This window comes from Ischnura elegans, chromosome 7 (genome assembly GCF_921293095.1).
Source record: "Ischnura elegans chromosome 7, ioIscEleg1.1, whole genome shotgun sequence".
Classification (NCBI taxonomy): domain Eukaryota; kingdom Metazoa; phylum Arthropoda; class Insecta; order Odonata; family Coenagrionidae; genus Ischnura; species Ischnura elegans.
Window position 1 is genome coordinate 78,787,823 of NC_060252.1, and position 24,857 is coordinate 78,812,679.

At 43.7% G+C, this 24,857-nt stretch overlaps 1 protein-coding gene across 1 annotated transcript; it reads right to left on the bottom strand.

Annotated features, from left to right (window-relative positions):
* Positions 1–314: 314 nt before the first annotated feature.
* LOC124163006 (nascent polypeptide-associated complex subunit alpha, muscle-specific form-like) lies at positions 315–23,523 on the bottom strand. Its single transcript, XM_046539788.1, has 5 exons — positions 23,098–23,523; positions 22,565–23,002; positions 19,699–19,750; positions 17,451–17,845; positions 315–398 (listed from the first exon to the last, which is right to left on the bottom strand). The coding sequence occupies exons 1-5, from the start codon at positions 23,521–23,523 to the stop codon at positions 315–317; spliced, it is 1,395 nt and encodes a 464-aa protein (XP_046395744.1).
* Positions 23,524–24,857: the final 1,334 nt, after the last annotated feature.

Sequence of the window (24,857 nt, forward strand, 5' to 3'; positions counted from 1 at the left end):
CAAGCTAACGATTGTCAACCGCCTAATGCTCATTCTTCACACTCCAAAGACAACAGTGAATTACTCCACTGGTTTTCAGACATTTCATCACATCTCGCTTCTCTGCGTACAATAAATGAAAAAAAGTTTTCTCCTGAATCAACTTCTCCTCCAAACCCCGTAATAGTTTAGATGTCCAGGCTGATGGCACTTTTAAACACATTTTCAACAGACAAACACATGAAATACATTCCAATTTATTCTCCTCTATGAGCCTATCGTATGTCTTTTACTCTTCTATGTCTTTAATTGTAGTGATCGACAAAAGAGTAAATTTATTTTGGTCCAGAAATTTCCCTTTTGTTGAGGGAGCCATATGACCAATCCGGTGTTCGCTGCTGGACTGACAGCGCCATTGGCTGCAATACAAACAAAAGAAAAAAAAGGAGCAGAAGTAGCGACAGGGAGGACGGATGGCACAGACTGGGGGAAGGTGCAAGCGGGAGCAGTGCAAGGACGAAGGAGAGGCTTATTCGTGGGAGTCAGGCACCTGAATACCTCCCGGGATTCTATTTTTTCCTGATGTTCAAGCTTACAAGAGTCTTGTTGATCGTATCCAGTATAGGCTTTAATATAACTAGATTTGAAAAGTAAAGTCTGTTTCATTTCGTTATTTTTCTCACCAACGACCGCAGGCAACCCCCGAACGCAATCCAAGAGCGAGAGAGGAGTCAGGTTACATTTGGCGCCCAACTCGCGGCCGAAACCGTGAGGTTTCTACATCTTTATTTTGTGAAATCTTCTTTAATTTACTGTGATAACGGCACGAAGGTGGCGTAGGCACCAAATAGCATAGGATTTGAATGTTCCATCCAAATGCTACATTTCTCCACGGCCCAAACCCATAACCGGTAGTTAAGTCTCCCTGACGAGCCTCTGGGAGTGAAGTAATTGTTGTACCTATACTTTTTTTGGTGGGGTAAATTAGATTAGGCTGTGATTCGCGCGTAGTCGTGTCGTTCCGTTATTGTTATTCAGTGCTGGCAATGGCCACGTATCGGGGAAGAAGGGAGGAATCCTCGGACGATGATACTTTTAGTTCACCGCACCAAATCAGTATGGCGTTAAAAAAATGTCACTTGAAGACCACGTGTCTACCCCTGTGGTCACGGGCACGCGCGTCGAGGGCGGGCAACAAGCCATCCACGCACAAGGCGTAGACCGTGAACTAAAAGATTTACTCGCAAGTGTATTGAGTAATCAGACCACATTAATCCGGGGTATCAGGGATGAAGTGATAAGAAGTTCTGATAGAGTCACGTCTGAAATGGTCTCGCAAAGTGAGAGGTTGCGCGGTATTAGCATGCGATTGAATGAGACGGACCGTGGGAATGTAGTAGAGGGAGTGAATAAGAACGAGATAGGACGGAATTTGAATCAGCCCGTATTTGTATCTCCACCGAACTGTCTCTCTAGACCCACGTTCCGAGCCCGGCATTTCGAACATCCCGTAAGTTTTATTCGGACAATCATTATCTTGCGCACCGCTAGGCGCGATTAAAGCCGTACCGGTAAACCATGTTCACCACAACCAGCCAGATTACAATAGAATAATTTTTTGCGCATTTGTTTGTGTTGTTTGAGTTCGTGAGTGTTTGCGTTAACAGAAGCTTACATACTAAACAGTTGGATTAATTAAAAATAAATTTTTTTTTACATAGGTAGAGCACATTTATTTATAGTAATAACTAGCTGACCCGGCGAACTTCGTACCGCCTAACAATCAATGAACTTACAGTTTACTTACACCATTTATAAATCAAGAGCGGCTGTATCGTTTTTAATCATGTTTAATTTATTATAATAAAATAAGGATACAAATTCAATAAAACTACGTAAATGAGTACCAAAATTGCTTGTCAGAAATACATTTTCTTTATTGAATCTACATAGGGTGGATCGGAGCACGTTTACGCGGATTTTTTCAACAAATTTTCTTACATTTTAGCTTAAAAAATTTTGGGCATTGTGGTTTAATAAAGCAGTTCATGAAATAAAAATTATACGCATTCAGTTGTTGGCTATTTGCGTTATTAGCTGTAAAAAAATGTTTTTAGGTCCAAGTCTGTTGCATACACTTGGCCCATTCAGGGGGGAGGTTGACACGACCCCAGACCGACGCTTGACTGATGATTAAAATCGTGCAAGAAAAGCCCCGTATGAGGCAGCATTCGCATTAAATGACTTAAGGCGCGCCAGTTTTAGTATCTCTGTTTGGAAAAAATGCCCTGCGTAAACGTACTGCATGCGTAAACGCACCACGGTGAGCCCTACACATTCGAGTTTAATGTCTTGCGTCAAACACCTTCTGATAAACAACAGTTTTTGTTTTGTTATCAGGCGCAAGAAGAAGCGGATGAAGCTAAATAAAATATAGCGAAGCAAAGCAGTGACGCAGCGAGGGGAGGTTTTGGGGGATAAACCCCCCCCCCAAAGAGCTTAGAGAATTTTTTTATGAAAGATTTTGTTATTAATATTAGGGGGACGGATGACTAACAAACAAAACATATTTAACTATTCACACAGCCGCAAAACCCACTATTTTGAACCTTTTATCTTAAAAAATGTCTGAGGGAAGTGCCCCCACACTTCCCGCTTACCTTAGCGAGTTTTCTATACCCTACAGACCCGTGGTATTAGCTGCGCCCAAAACCCCCTATCCTAGCTACGCACTTGAAGCGAAGGAAGAAATACAGAGGATGGTTTATCGACCTAACCTTTGAATTTTCCTCTGAGTAAAGTTGCGTGAATCACATTCATCACCAATTTTTTTAATGATCACACACGTTCCGTTGGATAGTTATGGTTGGTTTAGGCTTCGAAAGATCATGAGCACAGAAACTACATTTTTCTGTAAATCGTGCCTTGGTAAGCCAGGTACGTCCAAGGACTTAAAATATTCAGATAGATAGTTGGTGATTTCGTCTTCGTTTGTTACACATTTAAAAGATTCGAATCCATGCAGAGTACGAACTATTTGAATTTACCTCGTTTTAGTCATCCACATCTTCGTTCTTGCTCGCTAAATCAACCATCTTTGATTCTTTTGGTGATCAATCATATTCTAGAACTCTTTGTTGATGAGCTCACTGAAACTAATTTGCAATCATTCCAAGGAAATGAGTTAAAACTACTCGATTCCTCGACAGGAACACGGACATTACCGTTTGTCAACAATTGCTTGGAGATTTGTTTACAAACACGGTAGTGAAGTGTCAACTCGAGCTGGGCCACGGCTGGGCTTACAATCAGCTCGAATTTAATTTTTTAAATGTAATTTCAATTTAATTAGTAATTAAAATGTTATATTGTTACTAAATTCAGTTATTAAAGTTATTATTCAGTTATTAAACAAAACAAATTATTTAATTTGTAGTTTTGATCAACTTATCAATTGTTGTGTTACTATAACTCCTAAAAGCATGTCCATAGGAAAGAGATGAATTTTTTTGTGAAATTATCCTTTTTTAATGGCCTATATGTTAACCCCGCCTGAGACGAATCCAAAGAACCAAATCTCATTGAAATCGGTGCAGCCGTTCTCGAGTTATAAGTGTTCTAACTAACACGATTTTCGACTTTCTTTTATATGTATAGATTATTATGTTATTTTTCCTTTTTTTTTCTTTTTTGGACGTTTTATTTGATTTTCTATTTTTTACATTTTTTTTAAACATTTTATTGTTTTTGTTTTTAAAGTTCTTTTATTATTATTTTAATTTTTTTATTTTTTTCTGATTTTGTCTCTTTTGTGGAAGTTGTTATTATTTAATATAAAATTTTCTTTTTTTTGCAGTCCAGTAACATATCATTTGACACAAGTTTATTTGAATAACCAATACCTTAAATCTAGAAGAAAGAGAGACATAGGATAGACTCATAGGAGAGTAATTTGCAAAGGCAGTATGTATGTGGTGGGAACGTTTGGATCGTAGTTCCAGATGTCTGTAAGCAATGTATTATTAGTTTCCCCGAGCCTGGATTTAAAATTTTTTACCAAATAATTTATAAAATCATTGATAGGTGGAATACGCAAAGCACAGCGAACGTCATTCATGTTAGTGAATTTAGAAATATTCAGGAGAGGACGAAGCGATTTATTTTGAAAAAATTCCAGTTTTCTACGGATGGTTTTGTTTCTAGCGAAAATTTCGCAGCCATACAGAAGGGAGGGACGCACAATTGATACATATAATCTTGCCCTTGATTTGTGTGGTAGCGGCGATGAGGTTGAACAAAGAGAGACTATTGCCTGTCTTGCAATAGTAGCTTTCTGTAAGCAATGTTGTAAGTGCGGGGAGAAAGTTAACTTATGATCTAGGATCACGCCGAGAAATTTATGCGAGGTTGCTCTTGGTATTCGTGATTTGTTTATGTGTGTGTAAGTTTGTGGTCGGAATTTTTGTCTTCTTGAAAAGTGTATGTGAGTACTTTTGGAAGCGTTGATGTTAATTTTCCATGTTTGTGTCCAGTGGTGAATCAGTTTTAAATGAGTGTTTAGTTTATTTATGTTTGTGTCTCCCTTACGTGATGTAGCTGCAATTGCAGTGTCGTCTGCATACATGTGTAATGTTGTGTGTTTTGTAGACGGCATATCATTTACGTATATTATGAATAGAAGAGGGCTTAATATTGAGCCCTGTGGAACGCCTGCTTCCATTTGTCTTAAGGAGGATAATGTTTTCCCTTCGGCGACGCAGAATTGTCGGTGGTTGAGATATTCCTTGATAAATAGAATGTCGGAAGGAGGGAATTGGAGGAGTTGGAGTTTGTAAAGTAAGCCGTGATGCCATACTCTATCAAATGCTCTGGCAACGTCTAAAAATACTGCATCTGTGGTGAGAGAGCGGTTGAAACCATGGCTAATTTTCTCCACAAGGCGGAGAATTTGATGCGGAGCAGACATTTTACGGCGAAAGCCAAGCTGATCGGGACGGATTATATTTTGTTTAGAAGCAAAAGCTTCGAGGCGGCGAAGGATAATAATTTCTAGAATTTTTGATAAGTTGGAAAGAAGAGAGATTGGACGACAGTTTCCTGGGATTTTGGGATCTTTGCCTGGTTTAGGGAGGAGAATAACCTTGGCTTGCTTCCAGGCAGCAGGAATAAATGGGAGGGAATAGCAGTGATTGAAGAGATCAGTAATTAGTAAGAGAAAATTTGAGAACGTCTGGCGAATTTTAGTTGGGAGTTTGTAATTTTGTCTAGTCCGGGGGCTTTTTTGAATGACAGAGAATTTAGTAAGAGTCGGACTTTAGAAGGGTCAGTAATTTCAGTATATGATGAAGAAGAAGGAAGATTTTCAAGAAAGGATGAGACTTTGGGTTCGATCGGAGAAACGGAAGAATCGAGGGACATCGTTTTTTGAAGGTGATCAGCTTGGATCTCCGCTTTTTGAGAAGGATCAAAGATAAGTACGTTATTAGCTGTGATTGGATGAAATGGATTTTTTTCTGTTCTTTTTAAAGCTCTGATGGTACGCCAAATGGGTTTGGTGCGGATGACTTGCGATTCTGTGGGATTTTCTAAAGTTAGATTGGCAATATGTTTTTCCCACTGCTTGGTGCTGAATTTGTGAATTTCTTTTTTGACGGCGTTAGCGAGCTTGTTGTATTGCATTTTGTCTGCAGGGACACGAAAACGTTGCCATTCCCTACGGGCAGCATTGCGGCGTTTAATTAGTGAAATTAAGGATTGAGAAAAATGATCAGTCCTTTGAATGCGTGGGGTAAAAGTGCGTGATGCGCGGGTTTTCGCATTTTGCAATTCGGCAGTAATGGCATCGGCTTGTTGATTAAGTGATTCGGGAGTGGGATTGTCAATTGGCGGGAGAGAAGATAGGGAGTTGTAGAGTAAAATAACAAATTTATCCCAGTCGGTAACAGTAAATTATGGAGGCATTATGGTTTTGCTGGATAGGGGAATTGAAAATTTTAAAGGAAGATGGTCAGACGTAAATGAATAGATTACTGAGGGAATGAATTTAATGGGGAGGTTGTAAGAAATTCCAAAGTCAATTACATCACAAGATCGAGGGGCATAATGAGTAGGTTGTAGCGGGGAAACCGGGAAGAAATTTCTATTTTTGAGATAGGAATATAAAATTTTACCGTTTTTATCAATTCGGTTACTATTCCAGTAAGGGTGCTTAGCATTCCAGTCACCGAAGAAAAATCCGTGAGGGACGGAAAACAGGCGCTGAAGTTCATCTGAGGTAATGAGTTTACGTGGAATGTGATAAACTGTATAAATTAGAGGTGGGTTAAACTGTTCATTTTTATGAACCGTTCACTTTGATCCTGTTCAGTAAGAAGAACAGTTCAAAATATCGGTTCATAGTGAACAGGTAGGGTCATTCGGTAGAAAATATTGTTTATCATACGTTTAGAGTACATGAAAGCTTAGTGTGGTATCGTAAGGCGTTTTAAACAACATTTTTGGAGATGTATCCACATTGCACAATACAGCGCACTTAAAAAATTAAAATTTCATCGTAGGCGCCAAAAACTAAGTCCAAAGATCATCTTGGTAAGGGGACCGAAAAAAATGTTCCACAATCATGAGTTCAATCGTTTCCTAAGTTCATGAATCGCGTTTTAAACAATATTTTTGGAGATGCATCCACATTAAAAAATTTCATCGTAGGGGCCCAAAAGTAAGTCCAAATATCAACTTGGTAAAGGGACCGAAAAAAATGTCCCACAATCATGAGTTCAATCGTTTCCTAAGTTTATGAATCGCGTTTTAAACAATATTTTTGGAGATGCATCTGCATTAAAAAATTTCATCGTAGGCGCCAAAAAGTAAGTCCAAATATCAACTTGGTAAAGGGACCGAAAAAAATGTCCCACAATCATGAGTTCAATCGTTTCCTGAGTTCATGAATCACGTTTTAACCCTTTCGCGCCGGACGTCGGGTGGAGCCGACGGGCCTTAAATACGTAGAACACCTGACGTCGGGTATGGCTGTCGCAACCTTATCTACACAGACGACCTGATGTCGGGTATAGCTGTCGCGGGGGATGGGAACCGACCGCAGCGGTAGCTATGGTCCGTGGTATTCAGGCCCGGCCCGAGACCCAGCTTAGGGAGACCCTTGTGCCCCTCCTTAGGCAATTAAGCCCGATCCTCCCACTCATTTATGATCCTTCCCACTGCAGGAACTTGCGGTGAAGTGGTTGAAACGGCAATGGTTTTTGCAAAGGATAATTTGTTGCAAACTCAATTTATTTATTTATTGTAATGACTTCTTCGTTTTGTTCTGTGCGTAGGCAAATTTTAAATGAAATTTTAGTGTTATTTTTAACGAACTTCTCATGTGAATGCTTTAATACCTTGTTCTTTCATCTTACGGGATGAAAAATATGTAATGGGGAGATTCTGTAGTTTTATTGTTTTATCGCTCATGAATGTTACAATCCAAATAACTCTTACATACCCTTAATAATACATACCCTTTATTTTCTGATCCATTAATTTTCCGCCGAGTAATTACTAATATGCCGGTATTCCAAAGTAATGTAACTTGCACAACATCCAACTTCATAACCGCGTTGTATGCCCTATTGTTAGCTACTCATTTTGGGTGGAACATGTGCTCAGCTGCCTGACGATGTCTCGGGTAAACTACGTGGAAAAACCAAACCTTCCACTCTCACAATGATATCGCAAGTGCATTCATACAGTCCACGTGTTGAGCGCTAATGACATTTTCGCCGAATTTTTCGATGGCCCTCTCCGATTCTAAGAAAAGCGATCCTCAATATGCTATTGTGCTGGTTCTTTCATGGGTTTTCAGGCTTGCATTCCTTTTTCCCTTCCCTTTTTCCTTTATTGCTGAATGCATCCTCAACTTCTATGAAAACGTTATCACTAAAACCTATTTCTTAGTACTTATGCCTGCCCATACGAGAATGCATCCTATCTATATACAGCCCTTGTGGTGACTGACTGACTGATGGATACAAATTCCCGACCACTTCTAGAAGTGCTGGAGTGCTGAAATTTGGCACGCGTGCGGGAAACCCGAAATGATTCGGAGGAAAAATCCGAAAACCGGAAGTTTCCGCCACGTGTCGTCGCTAGGACGACAAAATGGCCGAAATCGGGCTTTTTTCGGGGACCATCTTTCGGTTTTTATTTTACTTCGCGCGAATGGTGTGTGCCACACGGATCGCTAATGCATTTCCTGAAAGCTGATGAACGTTGGCACGTAATAACGTAATGTTGTAAATTTCTTTTTCAGAAAATTGCAGCCAAAATGGCGTCCAAAAATTCGTTTTTCTATTAAAATTTCATAACTTCCGCTCCCTTCGACTTAATTTAAGGTATAGGATAACAAAAATGATTATTATATATGCTTATATCATCGTCTACGAAATGTAGGTAACAATTTTCTTTCGTCGTCCTTGGTTACTGAGAAAAAAATTAAAATATTCCGAAAATCACCGAAAATTACGATTTCCAAAAGATTAACACAAGATTATGTCAATTTTAACCTGACCGATTTCTTTCAAACTTTGTAGTTACATACACCTATTTATTGTTTTTCAGAAAATATGTACGTTTAATAAATGATTCAATATATTAAACAGCGAAAAAATAAAAATGGCGGGCACTACTCACTTTTTTCAGGGACTGGTTTGCTTTTTATTGTATTACTCTCGAAATATAGATGTCATAGGGCACACTTCTGTTAGATATGGCAGTAAATGAATGTGACCATATATTATCGTCATCTTTAAACCCCCCGAAACCCCCTAAAAAATTAAAATTTGCACATAAGTAGCTTTTTCGGGTACTTTTCGTCACAATTCCGCCGCTTTTCCAATCCTTACCACTCATCGCTACGGAATTGATGTGGACGATTGATGACCGCTGGCAGTAAAAACCTATAAACCCCCGGTAAACCCTCATACACCCCCCCAAAAAATAAAATTTTGCATATAAGTCTACTTTTTGGATACTTTTCGTGACTATTCCACCGCCCCAACGACTCATCCCCACGGAATTTATGTAAATGGATGATGACCGCCAGGAGTACACAAATTTAAACCCTTGCTATCTCCCTGAAATCCCTCCCAAACGTAAAATGTGTCATTTAGTCTCCTATTTGGGTACTTCTCGCAAACATTACGCCACACTACCCGTCCCCTCTGAGCTCAAGATCCGGAATATTTGGTGAGGGCGAGCAGCCGTAAACCATACGGGAAAATACACCAGAAACCCCCGATCACCTCCTGGAACATCGCTGAAAAAAAAATTAATGAATTTTAAAGTCGCCTTTCCGAGTAGTTTTCGTCACAATTTAACCGGTGCCCAAACCACTTATTAAAACCCCCGATAACCCCGTGAAACCTCCCAAAAAATTCTAATAAATCGCCTCTCCAGGTAAAAGAATCGTCAGACAACTGCTCCGGACCCCTAGGACTTATCGGCACGGAATTTATGAGAACGATTTGTGACCACTGGTTTAACACAAGTATACCCCCGGTATTCCGTTGGAACCCCCCGCAAAAAAATTAAAAACTTGCCTTTAAGTCTTCTTTTATCCGTATTTGTCGCCACTATTACTCCGCATTGCACTACCCCTTTAAAATCATCGCTACGTGATCACTGTGGACGATTGGTGACCGCATGCATAACACATTAAAACCCCCGAATCCCCCTGGGCACCCTTCCAGGTGGGGAAGAGCATTAATGAGGACTAAGCGGAGCAGCCGCGGGGGGGCTCCTAAACCTCAAGGCGGCGAAGCCGCCCCAAAACGAGGAACGGCGAAGCCGTTCCGAGGAGTAGCTGGCGTCGGCGAGGGGGAGCTTCAGTAACCCTCGGGTGGCGAAGCCGCCCCGATGTTCAAGCGGCGCAGCCGCTGTGGACTCCCCCCATCTCTGGGCGGCGAAGCCGCCCCTCAAACGGATAACGGTGAAACTGTTCCGAAATGCCCTCGCCCTCTGGGCGGCAATGGCAACCCCAGACGAGGAACGGCAAAGCCGTTCCGAGTATTAAGCAGGGTAGCCCCGGGGGGGCACACTCAATCCCTGGGCGGCTAAGCCGCCCTTCAGTGAGGAACGGCGAAGCTGTTCCCAGGAATGAGTGGGGTGCCTCCCTACCCCCTGGCCGGCTAAGCCGGCTAGCTGAGATGACATTATTTGAACTTCAAAAGTCTTCGAACGACCAAAAATAAAGACGGCGAAGCCGGAACCGGGGTTTTTAAGGGGCGGAGCCCCTTAACGAGCGCGCGGAGCGTGCGAGTCCTATCTATATACAGCCCTTGTGGTGACTGACTGACTGATGGATACAAATTCCCGACCACTTCTAGAAGTGCTGGAGTGCTGAAATTTGGCACGCGTGCGGGGAACCCGAAATGATTCGGAGGAAAAATCCGAAAACCGGAAGTTTCCGCCACGTGTCGTCGCTAGGACGACAAAATGGCCGAAATCGGGCTTTTTTCGGGGACCATCTTTCGGTTTTTATTTTACTTCGCGCGAATGGTGTGTGCCACACGGATCGCTAATGCATTTCCTGAAAGCTGATGAACGTTGGCACGTAATAACGTAATGTTGTAAATTTCTTTTTCAGAAAATTGCAGCCAAAATGGCGTCCAAAAATTCGTTTTTCTATTAAAATTTCATAACTTCCGCTCCCTTCGACTTAATTTAAGGTATAGGATAACAAAAATGATTATTATATATGCTTATATCATCGTCTACGAAATGTAGGTAACAATTTTCTTTCGTCGTCCTTGGTTACTGAGAAAAAAATTAAAATATTCCGAAAATCACCGAAAATTACGATTTCCAAAAGATTAACACAAGATTATGTCAATTTTAACCTGACCGATTTCTTTCAAACTTTGTAGTTACATACACCTATTTATTGTTTTTCAGAAAATATGTACGTTTAATAAATGATTCAATATATTAAACAGCGAAAAAATAAAAATGGCGGGCACTACTCACTTTTTTCAGGGACTGGTTTGCTTTTTATTGTATTACTCTCGAAATATAGATGTCATAGGGCACACTTCTGTTAGATATGGCAGTAAATGAATGTGACCATATATTATCGTCATCTTTAAACCCCCCGAAACCCCCTAAAAAATTAAAATTTGCACATAAGTAGCTTTTTCGGGTACTTTTCGTCACAATTCCGCCGCTTTTCCAATCCTTACCACTCATCGCTACGGAATTGATGTGGACGATTGATGACCGCTGGCAGTAAAAACCTATAAACCCCCGGTAAACCCTCATACACCCCCCCAAAAAATAAAATTTTGCATATAAGTCTACTTTTTGGATACTTTTCGTGACTATTCCACCGCCCCAACGACTCATCCCCACGGAATTTATGTAAATGGATGATGACCGCCAGGAGTACACAAATTTAAACCCTTGCTATCTCCCTGAAATCCCTCCCAAACGTAAAATGTGTCATTTAGTCTCCTATTTGGGTACTTCTCGCAAACATTACGCCACACTACCCGTCCCCTCTGAGCTCAAGATCCGGAATATTTGGTGAGGGCGAGCAGCCGTAAACCATACGGGAAAATACACCAGAAACCCCCGATCACCTCCTGGAACATCGCTGAAAAAAAAATTAATGAATTTTAAAGTCGCCTTTCCGAGTAGTTTTCGTCACAATTTAACCGGTGCCCAAACCACTTATTAAAACCCCCGATAACCCCGTGAAACCTCCCAAAAAATTCTAATAAATCGCCTCTCCAGGTAAAAGAATCGTCAGACAACTGCTCCGGACCCCTAGGACTTATCGGCACGGAATTTATGAGAACGATTTGTGACCACTGGTTTAACACAAGTATACCCCCGGTATTCCGTTGGAACCCCCCGCAAAAAAATTAAAAACTTGCCTTTAAGTCTTCTTTTATCCGTATTTGTCGCCACTATTACTCCGCATTGCACTACCCCTTTAAAATCATCGCTACGTGATCACTGTGGACGATTGGTGACCGCATGCATAACACATTAAAACCCCCGAATCCCCCTGGGCACCCTTCCAGGTGGGGAAGAGCATTAATGAGGACTAAGCGGAGCAGCCGCGGGGGGGCTCCTAAACCTCAAGGCGGCGAAGCCGCCCCAAAACGAGGAACGGCGAAGCCGTTCCGAGGAGTAGCTGGCGTCGGCGAGGGGGAGCTTCAGTAACCCTCGGGTGGCGAAGCCGCCCCGATGTTCAAGCGGCGCAGCCGCTGTGGACTCCCCCCATCTCTGGGCGGCGAAGCCGCCCCTCAAACGGATAACGGTGAAACTGTTCCGAAATGCCCTCGCCCTCTGGGCGGCAATGGCAACCCCAGACGAGGAACGGCAAAGCCGTTCCGAGTATTAAGCAGGGTAGCCCCGGGGGGGCACACTCAATCCCTGGGCGGCTAAGCCGCCCTTCAGTGAGGAACGGCGAAGCTGTTCCCAGGAATGAGTGGGGTGCCTCCCTACCCCCTGGCCGGCTAAGCCGGCTAGCTGAGATGACATTATTTGAACTTCAAAAGTCTTCGAACGACCAAAAATAAAGACGGCGAAGCCGGAACCGGGGTTTTTAAGGGGCGGAGCCCCTTAACGAGCGCGCGGAGCGTGCGAGTCCTATCTATATACAGCCCTTGAGGTCACTGACTCACTCATGGATACAAATTCCCGACCACTTCTAGGAGTGCTGGAGAGCTGAAATTTGGCAGGCATGCGGGGATCCCGAAATGATCCGGAGGAAAAATCCGAAAACCGGAAGTTTCCGCCACGTGTCGTCGCTAGGATGACAAAATGGCCGAAATCGGGCTTTTTCCGGTGACCGTCTTTCGGTTTTTATTTTACTGCGCGCGAACCGTGCGTGCCACACGAGTCGTTAATGCATTTTTTGAAGGCTGATGAAGAAAGGCACGTAATTAAGTAAATTTAGTAGTTTCCATTTGAGAAAATTACAGCCAAAATGGCGTCCACAAATTGATTTTTCGAAAAAAATTTCATTCCTTCCGCTCCCCTCGACTTAATTTCGGGTGTAGGATAACGAAAATGATTATTATATATGCTCATAATATCGTCTACGAAATGTTGGCAACAATTTTCTTTCGTCGTCCTTGGTTACTCAGAAAAAAATTAAAATATACCGAAAATCACAGAAAATTACGAAATCAAAAAGATTAACACAGGATTTTGTAAATTTTAACCTGATCGATTTCTTTCAAACTTAGTATTTGCATACACTAATGCATTGACTTTCAGAAAAAATAAACATTTAATAAATTATTTAATCGATATAACGGCGAAAAAATGAAAATGGCGGGCACTACTAATTTTTTTCGGGGAGAAATTTATTTTTTATTGTATTACTCTCGAAATATGGATGCCATAGGGACAACTTCTCTTAGATATGATAGTAAATGGATGTGATCATATAACATCATCAATTTAAACCCCCTTAAACCCCCTACAAAATTAAAATTTGCGTATAAGTAGCCTTTTCGGGTACTTTTCGCCACAATTCCGCCGCTTTTCCAACCCTTACCACTCATCGCTACGGAATTGATATGGGCGATTGATGAACATTGGCAGTACAAACCCATAAACCCCCAGTAAACCCACCTACACCCCACAAAAAATAAAATTTTGCACATAAGTCTACTTTTTGGGTACATTTCGTGACTACTCCACCGCTGGTTCTTACCCCAACGACTCATCCCTACGGAAATTCTGTGAACGGATGGTGACCGCATGGAGTACACACACAAACCCCCGGTATCCCCCTGAAATCCCCCCAAATGTAAAATGTGCCATTAAGTCTCCTATTTGGGAACTTCTCGCAAACATTACGCCGCACTACCCGTCCCCTCTGAGCTCTAGATCCGGAATATTTGGTGAGGCTGAACCACCGTAAACCATACGGGAAAAAATATCAGAAAACCCCCGATCACCTCTTGGAACCTCGCAGAAAAAAAAATTTTTAAGTCGCATTTCCGAGTACTTTGTTACAATTTAGCCGGTGCCCCTTCTACTTATTAAAACCCCCGATAACCCCGTGAAACATCCCAAAACAATTCTCTAATAAGTAGCCTCTCCGGGTAAAGGAATCGTCAGAACTCCGCCACTGTTGCGGACCCCTAGGACTTATCGGCACGGAATTTATAAGGACGATTTCTTTGGTTCAACACAAGTATAAAGCCCCCGGTATTCCGTTGGAACCCCCCGCAAAAAAATGAAAAACTTGCCATTAAGTGTTCTTTTATGGGTACTTGTCGCCACTACTACGCCGCATTACACTACCCTTTACAATCATCGCTACGTGATCACTGTGGACGATCGGTGACCGCATGTATAACACATTAATACCCCCCAATCCCCCTGGGCACCCCTCTCGGTGGAGAAGAGCATTAATGAGGACTAAGCGGAGCAGCCGCGGGGGGCTCCTCAACCCCAAGGCGGCGAAGCCGCCCCACAGCGAGGAACGGCGGAGCCGTTCCGAGGAGTAACTGGCGTAGGCGAGGAGGAGCTTCAGTAACCCTCGGGCGGCGAAGCCGCCCCGGTGTTCAAGCGGCGCAGCCGCTGTAGACTCACCCATCTCAACTCACATTCAACCCCTGGGCGGCGAAGCCGCCCTACAGCGAGGAACGGCGAAGCCGTTTCGAGGAATGAGTGGGGCGTCTCCCTTCCCCTTGGCCGGCGAAGCCGGCCCCTAGCTGAGGTGAGATTATTCGAACTTCGAAAGTCCTCGAACGACCACAAATGTTGACGGCGAAGCCGGAACCGGGGTTTTAAGGGGCGGAGCCCCTTAACGAGCGCGCGGAGCGTGCGAGTTCCCTCTCTAATTTCTCACCTTACCTTTTAAAACACTTAAAAAATCTAACCTTCTGAAATATGAAAAGGTCCTTACTTGGTTATTATCAACGCTAGAAACCCGTTTAAAATTTCATAATGCCTAAAATTATGTCAGTAATTATTATGTACGTGTAATTTCTCAGAAATCGTAGTCGATAATTATTTATAAAAAACACCGGTAAAATAATAAGTTGCCCACGGACTCCCGCTAAGAAAGGGTCCGGGGGTCGGGTGAGAGGCAGGGAAAATGGCCGGGCGCCCCATTGAGTTGGGTCCCAAATCCGAGAGACGAGTGTACCCGGGCAACTCACCCCCAAAAAAGAGCTCCGTACAGAGAGTTTTAAAATGTTCTTATGCTACTCGTAGCGTGGTAAAGTTTTGCATTCGTTGTCTTCGGCAGGAAAGGGTTAAACAATATTTTTGGAAATGCATCCACAGATCCACAAATGTTCAAAATACGAAATCAAAATGAACGCGATATCCCAACTGAACGCCCCGAGGAAACTAATATTTGATCTAATATTTCGAACGGTTCGAAAGAACTGATATTTTAAATATCAGTTCAAATATTAGTTGGAACGAACGGTTCGAAAGAACTAATATTTTAAATATCAGTTCAAATATTAGTTGGAACGAACGGTTCGAAAGAACTAATATTTTAAATATCAGTTCAAATATTAGTTGGAACGAACCGTTCAGTGGCTATCGGAGGGGAATAGTAGAGAAAGAAGGGGAGGGGCTCGGTCGTCTACGACGCACTTCGGCGGCCTTGGATGGCCTCCCTCGTAACCGCCATCTGTTGTACCCACAACGCACTTGCTCGAGTAAGCTGCAGTTCAAAATGCCTCTTGATGATCATACCTACTGTACCGAGTACGCCGCAATTGTGCAGTGCCGACATGAACAGTGAACAGGGTGTTTTAGAGAACGGTTCATTTTCGAACCGGTTCATTTCAGTGAACAGTTCGTTTTGGCAGTTCGGTTCTTTTTGACCCATCTCTAGTATAAATGTTCAAGGGACCGGCTTTTGTGTGAATTGATACCAAGAGCTTCGAATACTTCCGAGGAAGGGGAGTTTAGGAGGGAATGGGTGAGGTTATTGCGGACTAAGATTGCTACTCCACCGCCACGCGTGTTGCGGTCCAGTCTGTAGACAGAGTAATGTTTTGAGTAAAAAGAAAGTGACGGTTTTAAATGAGTTTCTTGCAGTAAGAGAATGTCTATGTTGTTGTCTACGGCGTACTGGAGGAGTTCGTGTTTTCTAGTCCGTACGCCGTTGCAGTTCCAAGAGATGACGTTAAGCTCGTTAGTGTTTAGTGTTTGTTGATTCATTGCGTGGCTGTGAGAAGTAGCAATTGAGTGATAAGGAAGGTTTTTTTTTTCAATGGGAGAATTTAGAGAGGAAAGTTTTGAACTGATGCCAGTGAACCACGTAAGAAGTTCACTGGACTCGGAAGGTTGAGGTTGTGGGTCAGAAGGTTGGTCGTGGGAAGGGAGATAAGGATATTGGTCTGGGTTGGCAGCGGCGGCGAAGGAGCGAGTCAAGGTTGGTGGCTGAGGAGCAGTATTTACATTGCGGCGGGCGTTCATGGCGGTTTTAGCTTCTCGAAATTTTGGGCAACCTTTGTAGTTTGCGGTGTGGTCGTTATTGCAAAGAGCACATTTTGCTGGAGACTTTGAGGATTTCTGACATTCGGAGGAAAAATGATTTTCTCCGCATTTTACACAGCGCGGCTGATGAGAACAAAAGTTCTTAGTGTGGCCGATTGCCTGACAGCGGTGACACTGTACTGGAATTGCCTGTTTTTTGAAGTTGTCGATCGTAACTTTTAGTCCAGTAACATAATTTAGTTGCAGGAATTTAGCAGCATCAATGGATGCTTCTGCATAAACTTGCACTACATGGGTGGCATATTTCGGCACAGAGTTGTGACCTTGGTCTCGTTGCCAGGTTGAGGGTCTAGTTGAGAAAATTCTTTTACAGTGAATGATTGGGAAACCCAAACGTTGAAGATCGGATTTTATTTGCTCCTCGCCGACGGAAGGAAGTATTCCTCGCAAAGCAAATTCTCGGCGACGGTTTTCCGGAAGACAGTATGTATTAAATGGAATTTCTAGATCGCGCAAACATTTTTTGGCAATATCAAAGTCAGAAATATTGAAACACTTAATAATGGCAGATGATTTAGACGTAGCATTAGAAACTGGGGGGAGGCACAGGATTTTACAAGTTTGGCATGCAGGGAAGGCCATTTTGATGTGTCGGACACAATAATTGGGGGAATTTTAGATTTTGGAGCAGAGGGAGTAACATTTGAGTCGTTGCGAGACGTGCTGGCTTCATTGCTGACGGCAGTATTGTTGACATTTCAATCAGATTCTTGTGAATTACATGCATTTTGAGAATCATTTAAGTTTTCGGATGTTTCTGATACAGCATCATTAGTTGAAGCAAGTAGAGTATATCTGTTGCTGGTGGCAATGATCGGAGTAATCTTTAACGCTTTATTTTTACGTTTTCCATGATAGGTGGAGAAATCCAGGCTCTGAAACGGGGAATGCGCATGCGTGAATTGGCTGGTGTGGCTAGCATGGCTTACCGTATTCAGGGCCGGGGCGTTGTTTTGCTGTTTGGCTGCAGATGGCTGCGTGCTGACGGCTTCCGGGGGCGCTAAGCTGGAGGCGGGATGACTGGTGATGTCCGCGGCAGGCGGCGTTGGAATGGCTGTAGGCGAGGATGCCGAAGAGCTCGTGGATGGATTATCAGGTGCCTTGGCTGCTTTCTGGATGCGTGGAATTGTCTTCTTGAGGACCGCCTTGGCAGCCTCGGGGAGTTTCTCTGCAATGCCGAGGAGTTCACGGATCAGCAGGTCATGGCTATCGTCTGGAGGGACTCCCGGGCGCTTGGCCAGGGGCTCTGAGAGCGTCCCATGGTCCTGGGCCCCGGGAGTGAGTGGATCCGGGTTCGACGCCGTGTCGGGCTGCTTGGCCACCACTGTGGGTGACCAGCAGTGTGTTGTAGGGCGTACAACAAGCGGTTGATGGGTGAATTTTCCGTCGGTCGCGAATCACTCAAAACAGTTACTGGTATATATAGACACGCTCCGAAATGGTACGATATTTTAGGTATACACGAATACGTCAGAAATCCGAATATATATAGTTGTTTTCGTTAGCGTTTGTGTAAGTTTTATTCGGATACACATTATTTTGCGCGCCGCTAGGCGCGTTCATAGCCGTACCGGTAAACCATGTTCACCACAACCAGCCAGATTACAGTAGAATATTTCTTTTGCGCATTTGTTTGTGTTGTTTGAGTTCGTGAGTGTTTGCGTAAACAGAAGCTTACATACTAAACAGATGGCTTAATTAAATAACAGAATTTTTTTTACATAGATAAAGAGCACATTTATTTATGACAATAATTATTTTTTTATTTGGACATTGTTTTGTTTTTTTTTATTATCTATTTTTAATATTTTTAAACATTTCATTATTATTATTTTTTTATGTTCTTTTCTTTTTGACTTATTATCTTTTTTTTCTGGTTTTGTCTCTTTTGATGGAATAGTTATTAGTTAATATATTTTCTTTTTTTTTGCAGTCCAGTAACATAACATTTGACACAAGTTTATTACAGTAATAACCAATACTTTAAATTTAGAAGAAAGAAAGACATAGGATAGACTCATAGAAGAGTAATTTGTAAAGGCAGTATGTATGTGGTGGGAACGTTTGGATCGTAGTTCCAGATGTCTGTAAGCAGTGTATTATTAGTTTCCCCGAGCCTGGATTTAAAGTTTTTTACCAAATAATTTATTAAATCGTTGATAGGGGGAATACGCAAATCACAGCGAACGTCATTCATGTTAGTACGTTTTGAAATATTCAGGAGAAGACGAAGTGATTTGTTTTGAAAAAATTCCAGTTTTTTACGGATGGTTTTATTTCTAACGAAAATTTCGCATCCGTATAGGAGGGTGGGACGCACAATAGATACATATAATCTTGCCCTTGATTTGTGTGGTAGCGGCGATGAGGTTGAACAAAGAGAGACTATTGCCTGTCTTGCAATAGTAGCTTTCTGTAAGCAATATTGTAAGTGCGGGGAGAAAGTTAACTTATGATCTAGGATCACGCCGAGAAATTTATGCGAGGTTGCTCTTGGTATTCGTGATTTGTTTATGTGTGTGTAAGTTTGTGGTTTGAATTTTTGTCTTCTTGAAAAGTGTATGTGAGTACTTTTGGAAGCGTTGATGTTAATTTTCCATGTTTGTGTCCAGTGGTGAATCAGTTTTAAATGAGTGTTTAGTTTATTTATGTTTGTGTCTCCCTTACGTGATGTAGCTGCAATTGCAGTGTCGTCTGCATACATGTGTAATGTTGTGTGTTTTGTAGACGGCATATCATTTACGTATATTATGAATAGAAGAGGGCTTAATATTGAGCCCTGTGGAACGCCTGCTTCCATTTGTCTTAAGGAGGATAATGTTTTCCCTTCGGCGACGCAGAATTGTCGGTGGTTGAGATATTCCTTGATAAATAGAATGTCGGAAGGAGGGAATTGGAGGAGTTGGAGTTTGTAAAGTAAGCCGTGATGCCATACTCTATCAAATGCTCTGGCAACGTCTAAAAATACTGCATCTGTGGTGAGAGAGCGGTTGAAACCATGGCTAATTTTCTCCACAAGGCGGAGAATTTGATGTGGAGCAGACATTTTGCGGCGAAAGCCAAGCTGATCTGGTCTGATGATATTTTGTTTTGAATCAAAAGCTTCGAGACGGCGAAGGATAATAATTTCCAGAATTTTTGATAAGTTGGAGAGAAGAGAGATTGGGCGACAGTTACCTGGGATTTTGGGGTCTTTACCTGGTTTAGGGAGGAGAATAACCTTGGCTTGCTTCCAGGCAGCAGGAATAAATGGGAGGGAATAGCAGTGATTGAAGAGATCAGTAATTAGTAAGAGAAAATTTTGAGAACGTCTGGCGAATTTTAGTTGGGAGTTTGTAATTTTGTCAAGTCCGGGGGCTTTTTTGATTGACAGAGAATTTAGTAAGAGTCGGACTTCAGAAGGTTCAGTAATTTCAGTATATGATGAAGAAGAGGGAAGATTTTTAAGAAAAGATGAGACTTTGGGTTCGATCGGAGAAACGGAAGAATCGAGGGACATCGTTTTTTGAAGGTGATCAGCTTGGATCTCCGCTTTTTGAGAAGGATCAAAAATAAGTACATTATTAACTGTGATGGGATGAAATGGATTTTTTTCTGTTCTTTTTAAAGCTCTGATGGTACGCCAGATGGGTTTGGAGCGGAAGTCTTGCGATTCTGTGTGATTATCTAAAGTTAGGTTGGCAATATGTTTTTCCCACTGGTTGGTGCTGAATTGGCGAATTTCTTTTTTGACGGCGTTAGCGAGCTTATTATATTGCTTTTTATCTGCAGGGACACGAAAACGTTGCCATTCCCTGCGGGCAGCATTGCGGCGTTTAATTAGTGAAATTAAGGATTGAGAAAAATGATCAGTCCTTTGAATGCGTGGGGTAAAAGTGCGTGAAGCGCGGGTTTTCGCATTTTGCAGTTCGGCAGTAATGGCATCGGCTTGTTGATTAATTGATTCGGGAGTGGGATTTGCGATTGGCGGGAGAGAAGATAGGGAGTTGGTGAGTAAAATAACAAATTTATCCCAGTCGGTAACTGTAAATTCTGGGGGCATTATGGTTTTGCTGGAAAGGGGAATTGAAAATTTTAAAGGAAGATGGTCAGACGTAAATGAATAGATTACTGAGGGAATGAATTTAATGGGGAGGTTGTAAGAAATTCCAAAGTCAATTACATCACAAGATCGAGGGGCATAATTAGTAGGTTGTAGCGGGGAAAGCGGGAAGTTCTATTTTTGAGAAAGGAATATAAAATTTTACCGTTTTTATCAATTCGGTTACTATTCCAGTAAGGGTGTTTGGCATTCCAGTCACCGAAGAAAAATCCGTGAGGGACGGAAAACAGGCGCTCAGTTCGTCTGTGGTAATGAGTTTGCGTGGAATGTGATAAACTGTGTAAATGTTCAAGGGACCGGCTTTTGTGTGAATTGAGATGCCAAAAGCTTCGAATACTTCCGATGAAGGGGAGTTTAGGAGGGAGTGGGAGAGGTTGTTGCGGACTAAAATTGCTACTCCACCGCCACGCGTGTTGCGGTCCAGTCTGTAGACAGAGTAATGTTTTGAGTAAAAAGAGAGTGACGGTTTTAAGTGAGTTTCTTGCAATAGAAGAATGTCTATGTTGTTGTCTACGGCGTACTGGAGGAGTTCGTGTTTTCTAGTCCGTACGCCGTTGCAGTTCCAAGAGATGACTTTAAGCTCGTTAGTGTTTTGTGTTTGTTGATTCATTGCGTGGCTGTGAGGAGTAGCAATTGAGTGATAAGGAAGGTTTTTTTTCAATGGGAGAATGGAGAGAGGAAAGTTTTGAACTGATGCCAGTGAACCACGTAAGAAGTTCACTGGACTCGGAAGGTTGAGGTTGTGGGTCGGAAGATTGGTTTTCGGAATGGAGAGGAGGGAATTGGTCTGGGTTGGCTGCGGCGGCGAAGGAGCGAGTCAAGGTAGGTGGCTGAGGAGCATTATTTACATTTGCATTTGCATTGCGCCGGGCGTTCATGGCGATTTTAGCTTCGCGGAATTTTGGGCAACCTTTATAGCTTGCGGTGTGATCGTTATTGCAAAGAGCACATTTTGCTGGAGACTCAGAGTCTTTCTGACATTCTGAGGAAAAATGGTATTCTGCGCATTTAACACAGCGCGGCTGATGTGAACAGAAGTTTTTAGTGTGGCCGATTGCTTGACAGCGGTGACACTGTACTGGGATTGCTTGTTTTTTGAAATTGTCGATCGTAACTTTTAGTCCTGTAACATAGTTTATTTGCATGAATTTAGCGGCATCAATGGATGCTTCTGCTGTAACTTGCACTACATGGGTGGCATATTTCGGCACAGAGGTGTGACCTTGATCACGTTGCCAGGCTGAGGGCCTTGTTGAAAAAATTCTTTTGCAGTGAAGAATTGGAAAACCCAAACGTTGAAGATCAGATTTTATTTGCTCCTCGCCGACGGAAGGAAGTATTCCGCGCAACGCAAATTCTCGGCGACGATTTTCCGGTAGACAGTATGTGTTAAATGGAATTTCTAAGTCGTGCAAACATTTTTTTGCAATTTCAAAATCAGATGTATTGAAACACTTAATAATGGCTGATGATTTAGACGTAGCATGTGAAACTGGGGGAGATGCACACGATTTAACAAGTTTGGCATGCAGAGAAGGCCATTTAGATGTGTCAGACACAATAATTGGGGGAATTTTAGATTTTGGGACAGAGGGGGTAACATTTGAATCGTTGCGTGACGTGCTGGCTTCATTGCTGATGGCAGTATTGCAGACATTAGAAACAGAACCTTGCGTATTATGCGAATTACAATCATTTTGTGAATCATTTACATTTTCATTTTCATTTACATTTTCATTATCATTAACATTTTCATTTTGAGGAGTTGCTGTTACAGCATCATTAGTAGAAGCAAGTAGGGTATATCTGTTGCTAGTGGCAATGATCGGGGTTATCTTTACCGCTTTAGTTTTTCGTTTTTCCATGATAGGTGGTGAAATCCAGGCTCTGACACGGGGAATGCGCATGCGTGAACTGGCTGGAGTGGCTGGCATGGCTTACCGTATTCAGGGCCGGGGCGTTGCTTTGCTGTTTGGCTGCCGATGGCTGCGTGCTGGCGGCCTCCGGGGGCGCAGAGCTGGAGGCGGGTTGATTGGTTATGTCCGCGGCAGGCGGCGTTGGGATGGCTGCAGACGTGGATGCCGAAGGGCTTGCGGAAGGATTCTCAGGTGCCTTGGCAGCTTTCTGGATGCGTGGAATGGTCTTCTTGAGGACCGCCTTGGCAGCCTCGGGTAGTTTCTCTGCAATGCCGAGAAGTTCGCGGATCAGCAGGTCATGGCTGTCGTCTGGAGGAACTATCGGGCGCTTGTCCAGGGGCGCAGAGAGCGACCCATGGTCCTGAGCCCCGGGAGTGAGTGGATCCGGGTTCGACGCCGTGTCAGGCTGCTTGGCCACCACAGCGGGTGACCAGCAGTGGGTTGCAGGGCGTACAGCAGGCGGCTACGGTTGAATTTTCCGTCGGTCGTGAAGCCGTCCAGGCTGGAACAACTGGCATGCGCACTTGAATTTTGGCTGGTTGTGGGGATTGAACTCACCGAAACGGCAATGGCAGGGCTCTCAGAAGGCAGCACAGCATCCACGGCATTGGCCCTCTTTGGGTCCTCAGGCTGGCTGCGGGCAGGTTCCGGCGTTGCTGGTGGCTGGGTGGGAGAGGCGGTGGAGCCAGATGGCTGTGGGATGTCATCGGAAGACGTCGGGACGGCTGCTGCTGGTGGCGGCGACGCCCGTGGGGATTGCCAGGTGGCACAGGACGCTGTCAGGAGTTCTGCAGGCAGCTTGTCTAGTTGTGTTTTGATGGTTATGGTGGTGGCATCCTTGTCCCTGTTCGGGGATGACTTGCTGGCCTTCTTTCTGATGACAGCGCGAGGTCGTTTGCTGCGTTCCGATGCCCACAGCTGTGGAACATTATCAATTAGCAGCGTGTATGATGGCCCATCGGTCGACGGGGGCTTCGGAGCCATCTCCGGGGAACCCCGCGGCCGGTGGCCGCCGAGGAGTCGACCGCAGGCTCGGAGTTCGGGCGTTGGACGGGTTTTTTTCACAAAACCAATTCGCCGATTTCGGCAACTGACAACCCCCCGTCGGACACGGTGTAGCTGTTCCCTGCAGGCAGTTTATTCAAGTGCGGCTGATCTTCTTGCGCCTTGCGCCAGTATTATTATTATTGTGCTTCGTTATCACGACAACTGACAACAAGGAGCTCTCCAGCATCTGCGCGCCTTTGGGCGCCATGGATCTCGAGTCCCCAGAGTCTCCGAATCCGGAGATTGCATGGGAATTTGAGAAAGCATCACGCCAGCCTCTCCGGCGGCCATCAGTCAGCCCCGTTCCTGAGGAATCATCCGAGACAGCAGCCAACCAGTCTCCGTCGGCCATCCCCGTTCGAGACTCGGTGAGTCATGGCACTGACCCTCCCCCTAGTGTTAATCATAGTGATCCCAGTGTCTCCGATGAAGCATTCATTAGCATTTCTTTGCCTAAAGCCAAGCTTAACGATCCAAGTGTTCGCGATTTACTCGGCCTTCCGCCGTTGACGCCTAACGTCACTCAATCCGGCGATAGTGCCTTCACGTTATATCGCAAACGACAGCGTATGTCATCTTCGCCTCCGATGTCACCACCTCCAATCGTTACCAGCAACCGTTTTGATGTATTTGCCAGTGTAGACTCTGAAAACGGCCCTAATGAGGACCATTTTGGCCCTCTTCAGGACCTTAGCCACAAGCACACCAGCAATGGTCCTCTTAAGGGCCTTAACCACAAGCACTCTAGCTCTGCTTCAAGCAACGGCCCTCTTAAGGACCCTCATCAAAGTACTAGCGCCGCTACGCCTCCCAGACCACAGGTAGTTCGCCCAGTGGACGCCGCGTCATCATCCACGGCAGCAGGACCTTCGAACGCTCGCGTTAATCCACCAAGAATCAAAATACCACCAATTTTCCTGAAAGACGGCAGCCAATGGTCGACTAAAAACAGAGCAATCGTTGCTGCAACTAGCAACCCACCAGTCTGCCACTCCACTGGATCCAACATTCGCATCCAATGCCACAATTCCGACGATTTTCGCTCTATTGTTCGCCTGTTTAAAGAAAGAAATTGGGAATATTTCACGTACCAGCTTCAAGAAGATAAGAAGATATTTCTTCTCCTCCGCGGCTTGCAGGCTGACACTACCATCGAGGAAATTCAGGAAGGACTAGAAGCCATTGGACTGAACGTGGACGACATTGTACAGCTTCGGACTACTCGTCCCCTGAAATTGGAACGCGAACTCCGAGAGCGCATTCTTGCCGAT